Here is a 10,036-nt window from a genome sequence, read left to right as displayed (position 1 = left end):
TCCCCAGAGATTATTTACAACATAAGGCAGTATGCAATTGCTATTAGTTAGCTGCTTCATGTGGAGAGAAAGATCAAGATGAGATGCAAATTTGGAAAAGGAGTGGGAGGAGTCTACTGAAATGAAAATGAAATACTGCAATTAAGGAATACTGTGCTGGAGACACTAAAAATGGGGAAACCATAATTTGTAGAAAGTGGGAGTAGAGCATAGATTGATGGTAGGGGAGGTTTAGGATATACACTGAGGAATGGTGAAAGATAAAATAAGGCTGATCAATTAGGAATGGGTTATATCACTCACTTTGGGTGCATAGGCAAGAAGAGAAAATGGATCATCAACACTATATTATACAAGACTTCTTCAGGAATCCAAATGAAAACTTGAAATCCATTTCTTCTACTTCTGGAAGGCGTGCAGTACTTCAAAACGAATGGTTCATCAAAAGCACGTAACTAAAACAGTGTGTTACATAGACAAACACCACAGTAACCTTGGCTTCAAAGTTAGTCTAAAATGAATATAGCCGAGAATAATTTTTAAAACTTTAATAATTAAAGGAGTTTTTATTTTCTGTAATTCAAGTTTTCTGTAATCAGAAGAAAATGGAAATCACCTTGTGTTATGTCTTTGAAATGAAAATAAATCAGTATTTTCTGCAACTTTACAATGTTTATCTATGTGGAAGAACATCAAGAGATTGGGAGGTAAGTGGGCCCTGTACACATAAGTGAGCTTCATGTGAACCCCAACAATAATTGTTTCATTTCCTTAACAGATGAGGTGGTTTATTCCAGTGGGTCCCATATGTAAATAAGTGCCAGAATCCTGGAGCTATGAAAATCACAGATTTCTGGGTCCTATGCCAGCCACTAACTTAAATTGCAAACACTCTGGTTTAAAAGATCTTCCATGTTTAAGCTCTTCCTGTGTCTTCAAATTCATTTCATGCCACATTTTCCTTTGCTCACGATGACCTAGCTATAGAGCTTTGTGTTTTTTCTCAAACATAACAAGCTCTTGCACAACATAGAATCTCTGCATAAATTTTGTTTTCTATCTTGACTACTTTTCCCTCCCATCTTTGCCTCTCTGGTTCCTTCCCAACATTCAGGTTTCTGCTGAAATACTATTCCCTCATATACATATCCCCTCAAAACAAAACCTCCCTTATTTTCTACCTTAGCCCCTGTTTGTCTCCATAACACTTATAATGTGTAATTATTTTATTTATCAAATGCTTCCCATTAGAATATAAACTCCAGGAGATCAGGAACATATCTGTCTTGTGCAGTAAGACAGTGCCTGGTACACAGTAGGCACTAAATAAATAATTGCTGAATGAATGAAGGACGCTGGTGAGCCAAAAGAAAAGTGGCAAAGGAGTTTCAATGTAGCAAGCTAGGAAGCAGTTAGCAGAGCATATATGAAAATAAATGTACAAAATTACGGAAATATGTAATGATCTATGTTGGGTTTTATATATTCATGAATGAAAGTTCTGTAGTACATTAGGGCACTAAGAATATTTGGAATATTACTAACTTTAGTAGTTTTTATATTGGTCATTCTGCTCCAAATTCTGGCTCTGCCACTTATTAGCTGGGTTATTTTCAACAAGTTACTTAACTTCTCTTAAAACTTCTTTCCTCTGTAAAATAGGAACAATGATAGTATCAAAGCAATATAAGATGTAAATGAAACGTGTAAAGGTACTAGTCTAGTGTCGTACACGGCAATAACTCTCATAAAGGTTAACTAATCTATAACTGTGTGATACTACATACAAAGGGCATTCTCTCAAGGTGTTTAAAATCTCTGGAGCCAGAGATCTCAAACACATGCTCTTCTTGACACTTTTACTGTTCTTCTAATACTAAACTATTGGCAGTTTCTGAATTCATCATGATGTTTCCCACCATTTTACCTTTTTATCTGCCACTTCCTTCACTAGAATGCCATTCTCCCACGAACAGCCTAATCATTCTTGGAGTCTTGGCTTTAAACTCCAGGCTCACAAGTTTTTCTTGGTATTGCCACCACCACTATTCCACAGAATTTATTACACTGAATAAATTACAATGAATTGCTTGCTAACCTCTGGACCTTGGGCATACTTTTGTTGCATTTACTATATTGTAATTACTGTGTTTTCCTGGTGTCTCGTCTCTTTCAATAGACTGAGCAAACTGTAGTATTCACTTGTTTAACTCCAGCATCCATCCAGTCCTTTACATATAATAGGCGCACGACTGGATGCTAAAGCATGACATCACGACTTGAACTCCTTTACCTGGCAGTGACATGACCGTAGGCGACGTCTCCCAACCTCCCCTATCTGTAAAACTGGGGCGATAATTTGTACGTGGTTGTTAAAGGGAGTCCATGAGATAGCAAAGAACCGCCACCATGGTGCCAGGGCATCTAGACGACCAGGGAGGAAATACGTTCGCCAGCGCTGGCGGGGAAGGCGGGACCATGAACCAACAGAGAAGGCGAGTCCCACTGCGCAGGTGCATGCGGGAGGGGGTGGGGAGCCCTCTCCCACACCGAGTGTGTAGTTCCGGACGCCAGCTTGAGGCTGGAGCGCCCGGCAGTCGCGGAACTGACGTCATCTCCGTGCGCTGCCACGTCTCCTCAGCTCCGCGGTAATGGAGGCTGCGGATGAGTGCTGACCCGGCCGGGCTCTGCCTTTAACTTTAGCTCTGGCTCTGACTCTGGTACTGACCTGGGGCTGGGGCTGGGGCGGGGGCTGGCAGCCCGAAGCCTGGACACCTTTTCTCGACTTTCCGGGCGGGGACTGCCTGCAGACAACCAGCTGGTTTGGAGCGCTTCAACGCAGGGAGGGAGTTCTCTTGCCTGGGGTCCAGTCTGTAAAGCCGCCACCTTCTCCTAAGGATCCCGCCACACCGGCTGGGCCTCCTCCATGCGTGAGTATTATCGAGCCTCCTCGCTGTGTGATTGTCCCGGCCTGCTTCAGGTCTTCGGGTTGCGCCGCGGGAACCGCTTTGTCGTTTGTCCCCCTTTAGGGGCCAGCCTGTTGAAGTTTGTGGTCTCTTGTCATCCGCCTTCCCCACCTCATCCTCTCGCCTCTTCTATCCCAATTTTTTGCTCCACACTTTTATTTCCCTCGTTAATTGAGCAAGAACCAGCAGGCCCTACATCCAACGGTTTGAATGTTTTGTCTCACCTGGCGTTTTTTAGTCTACCGCCAAAGGCTGTTAGGAATAGGGAACATTGGATCATTCTGCAGTAACATTTGAAAACCAGGGTTTTTCCCGGATGCCATTTTTCAGTCTTTAAGTTTTGTTTAGGAAGCAGGTTTTGGCGTACATACGGGACCCTCCTTTCGGCGAGTGTCTTCATCTGTTACTTGTCTTTTAGTCCCGCAGTTTCAGTAATTTCTAAATGATTTCATACCAGTTTTTCTGTAGTGGGCATCCACTATAGCTCCTTCTGATATTTTCACTCTAATATATGGAGTTACCACTTGAACAGTTTTACTTTTAAAAGAGTTAAAGGCCAACTGGGGTATTTTTGTCCCATCTTGTCAGTCCTCACAACAACCTCTATAGGACAAGGAATACTTTTGAAGAAACAAACTCAGAGGTTTAATGCCTCAGTTACAGTCAGATAACATGTGGCACATGTAATCTCAGAACCCAGATCCCTTGGTAACAAAACCTAACATTTTGGACAGTGCTGATTCTCCTGTATTTCCAGTGGTTTACTGTGAAATACTACATATGAGTTGGAAATGCATACGTTAGGCATTTCTTGTTAACTTCTACCTGATTGTAATTATCATTCATATGACACAAGTTGACTGACAAAAGACACAAATTGTGACTTACCTAACGCTGAACAAAGCTTAGATCAAAACTTAGGCTTCTAACCCATTAGAGTCTGACTAGGCCTTTCCTTAGAATAAAGTAGGTAATAGACACTGGGGGAGCATTTATTTGAAAATCTGGTTTTAGGAGGCCTACTCATTCAGTTTTTCTGTTGTTTTGTTACATTGCCTAATTTAGAAATAGTAAACTGATATTTAAATGTCTTTTCTTTTGTTCAGAGTTGAAACAGGTTGACAGCCATTAACCTGGGTTGCAACTACAGGTGGCACTGGAAGCAGACTGGTTCCCGGACATGCCCGGTGGAAGGAGGGGCCCTAGTCGGCAGCAGCTAAGCCGTTCAGCTTTACCGTCTTTACAGACATTGGTTGGTGGGGGCTGTGGCAATGGAACAGGCCTGAGAAACAGGTAAAGAAGAAATAAGACAATGCATAATTTGTAATACCCTATGATCGGTACGACTAACATAGTAGTCATCGTGCTATTCAGATACTTGCTTATCAAGGTTATTTCTTGACAATGAAGTGGGGATCCTGCCCTTGAAGATTGAAAGCTCAGTATTTCAGAATACTTTTGGAGTGGGAAGTTGTGATATGGGGTCCACAAAGTGAAAGCAGTCCCATTCTTACTTATGGCTGATAATCCAAATTCTAGTCATCAGTTTTTTAGCTATTAAAAGAAGGGAGACCTGAATTAAAGTATACGAGAAATGCTGTGGTTTAACTACTTACTAGCATTCTTTCTTTGGAGTGGGGGAGAACAAATTAAAACTGACAGTTAACATGAAATTCTAAAATTAGAAGTCATATTCTGTCAAGGGTCTTAAAAATTATTTTGTTCAAAGAATTGTTTGAAATGACTAAATAAACTGTCATTTGTAACCCAAACATTATAAGACTTGTATATGAGAATAAAGAATGTGGTCTTTTTAATGGAAATTTATCTTTGTTCCTAATTTTCAAAAGTTAGGATGAATTATTTCTAATCTTAGCCAGGATAACTCACTTCATAAGGAGTTTCAGTAATGTGGCAGTGGAAAGAGATGGCTTTTACTTTATATCAAGTGTTTGATCAAGATAATTTTTGTCACCTAATTTTTGCTTCCTTTCTGAATAGAGTTTTCTCTTGCTTGGATTCTAGTTTTCAGTACTACTAGCAATCAGTACAATTGTTGCCTTTTTAGGCCCTCCTGATGTTATTTGTGCACTTCTCTCTTCCTGGCCTGCCTTCCTCCTTTCTTTCTGACTTTCCAACCCAAGTTCTACTCAATCTTCAAAATCAGTTCTGATCTTGTTGTTTCAGTGGGGCTCTCCCTGAGATTCCTGTTTGAAGGGATTTTTCTAGTCTCTGATTCTCATTATACTAATTTTCAATCCAAATTTTATATTTATGTATGTATACAGAGCACTTATAACTTACGCTAGAGTATTATTTTTTTACTCTGCTGGTTTTTGGATTTCCTCTTAAAAACAGTGATACTATCTGCTTCATAGCAGGATGTTGAAAATAAATGAAATAGTAAATTGCAGTAACTTTTGAAAAGTTTAAATTTTCCAAAATTTCTACAATAACATGTATTACTTTATATTTTTAAAAATAAAAAAAGAATATTTTATAACAGATTTTGAGGTAGAGGATGTTTTGTATTTGAGTACATGCCTTAATTTTACTAATATATACCATCAATTTAGTGATTTCGTTCTTTTAAATTGCAATAGGAAATTGTAGCTGTGCCTTGCTAGGATTGTAGCTAGCTAAAAAATCCTAACTCAGTCTCTGTATTAACTCCGGCAGTTGTTTGTTCATTTTCCTTTACTTTGGCTTTGTGGATTCCCCTAGATAATTATGTTCTCAGAGTCTCCCATGGAATCCCTCCTCAGGGTTTCAGGGACAGGGGGAAGGAGCAAGATGGCGGAGGAGTAGGAGGGTTTCAAAGGGAGGAGGAGGCCTAGTAGTCCAGGCTTCAGGTTTACTAGTCCTTTCTTAATCAGACTAACTCCTCTGTGTGTTCAGATATCAGGATATCATGTGAAATGTCCTTTGGGGGAGGGAAAATGAAGTGTTCTGCTAGTAAAAAAAGAATTGAAGGGGCGCCTGGGTGGCTCAGTTATTGAGCATCTGCCTTCGGCTCAGGTCATGATCCCAGGGTCCTGGGATCGAGCCCTGCATCGGGCTCCCTGCTCAGTGGGAAGCCTGCTTCTCCCTCTCCCACTCCCCCTGCTTGTGTTCTCTCTCCCACTGTGTCTCCTTCTGTCATATAAATAAATAAAATCTTAAAAAAAAAAAAAAAGAATTGAAAATCACATTTCTAGATGCTTCTTCCTTGGCCTGGTGAACATAGGAATCAAACGTGAACCAAAATCTTCCTTCAAGTTTGCAGATAGAATACCAGGAAGAACTAGGAACTTTTGGAAAATACCTGTGCTCTTGAATGGATGTAGCTATGATCATGTATTCTTTTCTCTTATCTTCTTTGTAGCTCTTCTATCCTGACTTTCAGGGTTCCAGTCGTGGTTGCCTTGATCTACTTCTCCACCCACTCTGCCTCTTTAATATATATTTCTTTAGCAATTCATTGGGGGTAGTAAGAAGAAGAATGCATTTCTTAACGTATTTGAATAAAGTGAAAGATCATAGTTATTCATGGCTTAAAAAATCACTAAAACTATTATTGAGTGATTATTTTGTGACACTTCTACCTAGAGAGGTTATTTTGGAAGAAGATGGTTCTATATTTGTTTCTTGATGGGAAAGAAAAAGCCTAGAATAGGTTATTATATAACACCTAGGAAGGGTTATAAGAAATATGATAAAACCAGTGGTAGATGGCCTAGAAAACAGTTTTAAGAAGGATATGTACAAAGAAAGACAAGGTCTAGATGAGAGCTTAACTTCTGGAGTGTCTGTAGAGTACTGAAGAGAGAAATAGATTAATTGCTTAAGTGATAGAATTTTGGATGATATATTTGATTCTGCAAGACATAGGTCAGCTGGAAAAGAGAGCATTTGCCCGTGTTTGGTACATGTTTGTGGCGTGATTGGTGAAGGTCAACTTGGGAATGTCAGAAAGCTAGTTTGGTGACACAGTAAAGATTGAAATCCGTAGTTCCCTGTCCTTTTTTTTTTTTTTTTTTCCTATGGGGAGCAGGGATTTGTTCACAGGATAATGTGCTTAGATGATTACCTTCTAAAGCAGGAGGATATGCTGTGAATTTCTGTGTTTCCTAGAGAGCTTTTAGTTGAGGGAGAATCTTATTTGAGAAGGACTAAGTGATTTTTTTTTCTCTGTTTTGTCCTTGCACATACTTTGTTAATAATATGACCTGAGCATGTCCAAATGATCACTGCTTTCTCTATCCCTCCTAATTCTTTTTTTTTTTTTTTTTAAGATTTTATTTATTTATTTGAGACAGAGAGAATGAGATACAGAGAGCATGAGAGGGAGGAGGGTCAGAGGGAGAAGCAGACTCCCTGCCGAGCAGGGAGCCCGATGCGGGACTCGATCCCGGGACTCCAGGATCATGACCTGAGCCGAAGGCAATTGCTTAACCAACTGAGCCACCCAGGCGCCCTATCCCTCCTAATTCTTTTTTATTCCTTTGAATCTTTCTTGCTTTATCCACATGCTTAGCCTTGGTAAAACCTTGGGTGCTGAGTCTCTAATGAGGCTTTCTAGTAGACAGTTTTTCACGTGTGTTGTCACAGGTAGTTGCTGAAGGATTTAAGTGGGTCCTATGTGACTCTACTGAAAAAGATTCTTGGAAGTTTGCACCTGGTTTCCTCCAGAGTTTGCTGCATGTACGTATTCCCTCTGCTGATTTTGATTTCTATCCTTTTGCTGTAATGAACACAACTGTATGCCAAGTCCTGTGAATCTCCTAGTGAACCTTCAAGCCCAGGCACGATCTTGGGGACCTGTAGTACAGTTTGAAAGAGAATATTCTATGTTAACATTGAAAAGAATTCTTTAAAGAGAATCTCTTCTAACTCTTGTATTATAGGTGAAGAAACTGAGGCTCAAGGATATAGTTACTTTCTCAAAGACTACTTTCACAAAGACTAACCTTTAAAATTACTTTCTACAAAGACTGTAGATAGTCCTGGTCTAGTCCTAGATAGACCAAGATTATCCCACATTGTATCTCAAATGTATTTGTGCCATTTTGCTTTTTTTTTGCATCTATTTTTATATCCTGATAGAGAAATACTTTTATTTTTCCTAAATAATAAATTCTTGTATATATCTCTGTTTTGTCTATCAGATCATAATCCTTTTTTTTTTTTTTAAGAATTTTTATTTATTTATTTGACAGAGAACACAAGCAGGAGGAGTAGCAAGTAGAGGGAGAGGGAGAAGCAGGCTCCCCACTGAGCAAGGAACCAGATGTGGGGCTCAATCCCAGGGTCCTGGGATCATGACCTGAGCCGAAGGCAGTTGCTTAACCGCCTGAGCCACCCAGGTGCCCCTCTAACTAATTTTCTGAGTTGTATAGACCAAGTCTGTTTATTTTAGCTGTCTATTTTTTTTGGTTTTAAGAACTTTGACCTTATCTGTTAAGCTTTCAAATTAAAAGAAAATGTTCCTTTTTCCCTCAGATGCTCTGCATCATTTTATTTGATCTTTGTCCCTTTGTTTTTTGGCTTGAAGTGTCATGGCCAAGGCTGTATAAAGTATCACAAATGTAGATCTTCTGCACTTTGTTTTGAATATTTCTTGAACCCCAGCATTTCATTGACTTTGTTAACGGCAGAAGCACATTAGTTTGCTTTACTTGGGAAAAATTCTGTAAGAACCTTTTTAACCTTTAAATAATAACAAATAATTTAGCATGCTTTCTCCCTTCATGTATTTTTGACTGAAGAGGTATAAGAATTTTCAGTTTGTTCTAGAGTAGAGGCTCCTAACCTTATAACTTTTCATCAGAATTTTGCATTTCCTTGTCTCATGATTAACTGGGGAGAGGGTATAGATTGGCTATTGGCATTAATCCCCTACATTCAGATCCACTGACTTGTATGACTCCACAGAGTACCTTTCATGTTGTATTCTATGTGTGTGATAGCTCCTGGAATTGTGCAGTGGCCCATGTCCCAGAACAAATCAGAGGGCTCTGATGTGTTAATGATTGGTTTATGATTGAGCCGGTGAGGTAGTTCACAACCAACTCCTTGGTAAGCTTGTTCTGTTGGAGTATTCTTTGGAAATAAGAGGAAGAAATTTTTATAGTTTTTTTTCCCACCGTATCCCCACCCAACCCTTTTCTTCCCTTCCAGCTTTTCTGAGATTCTGCCATGGTATTCTTTTTTTTTTTTTTTTTTTTAAAGTAGGCTCCTCGCCCAACGTGGAGCCTAACATGGGGTTTGAATTCACAACCCTGAGATCAAGACCTGAGATCAAGAGTCGGACGCTCAACTGACTGAGCCACCCAGGCTCCCCTCTGCCATGGTATTCTTAAATGTTTAGAATGAGCAGAGTTCATAGTCCCATGAGTCACTTAAAGTACTATAAATGACACATACTAATGCTATAATTCTATATTTGGAAATCTTAGAGTAGAATAGTAATGCTGATATTGTTCCTTCTCTGGAATCTGCTTTGGAAATATCCGAACCAAGCCTCTTTTCCTTGTTCTGAAACAATAGTAGACCCTTAGATATCTGTAACTATTCCCAGGTATATAAACAGTGGGAAAGTTTATTCCCTATCCACCCTGTCTTACCATTTTAGATAGCCCCGCTATTTCTGACCTATAAAAAAAAGCCTGGAAGAAAGAACAGCCAGAAGATGGGGAGTAAAATCTCTATATTTTAATAGATCTCTCTTTTGTGACCACATTAGTCTGCTGTCTTTTCAACATAAAGGTATATATGTGAATTGAACTAGGAAAAGTACAGTCTCTGTCCTTAAGATTATGATCTGATAGACAAAACATAGATATATACAAGAAATTATGTAACAGTAATGAAAAGTACAATAATAAAGGCATAATTTAGGTGTATTGGGAACACGGGTGAGATGAATTGGTTTAGATTGAGTGAGTCAGTAAGCTTCATGGAGGATATGCTCGATCATTTTAAAAGTCTTGAAGGATTTTGTCAGTAAATGTGTAAGTGAGGGGTTAAGGAAGGTGGTTTTGAGTGGTATTGCTGATGGAAGGCATAGTATGTACAAAAGAATAGCATAT

General features: G+C 39.4%; 1 protein-coding gene across 1 annotated transcript in view; it reads left to right on the top strand.

Annotated features, from left to right (window-relative positions):
• Positions 1–2,734: 2,734 nt before the first annotated feature.
• The window catches only part of TMEM39A (transmembrane protein 39A), a 30,440-nt gene continuing 23,138 nt past the window's right edge, over positions 2,735–10,036 (top strand). The window contains exons 1-2 of the mRNA XM_021692345.2: positions 2,735–2,930; positions 4,073–4,259. Coding sequence (XP_021548020.1) covers positions 4,147–4,259 — 113 coding nt within the window. The 5' untranslated portion in view covers positions 2,735–2,930; positions 4,073–4,146. The remainder of the gene's footprint in view (positions 2,931–4,072; positions 4,260–10,036) is intronic.

The sequence above is a fragment of the Neomonachus schauinslandi genome, chromosome 1 (assembly GCF_002201575.2).
Source record: "Neomonachus schauinslandi chromosome 1, ASM220157v2, whole genome shotgun sequence".
Classification (NCBI taxonomy): Eukaryota; Metazoa; Chordata; class Mammalia; order Carnivora; family Phocidae; genus Neomonachus; species Neomonachus schauinslandi.
Note: the sequence above shows the minus strand (reverse complement) of the source record. Positions and strands in the feature narration are given on the sequence as shown.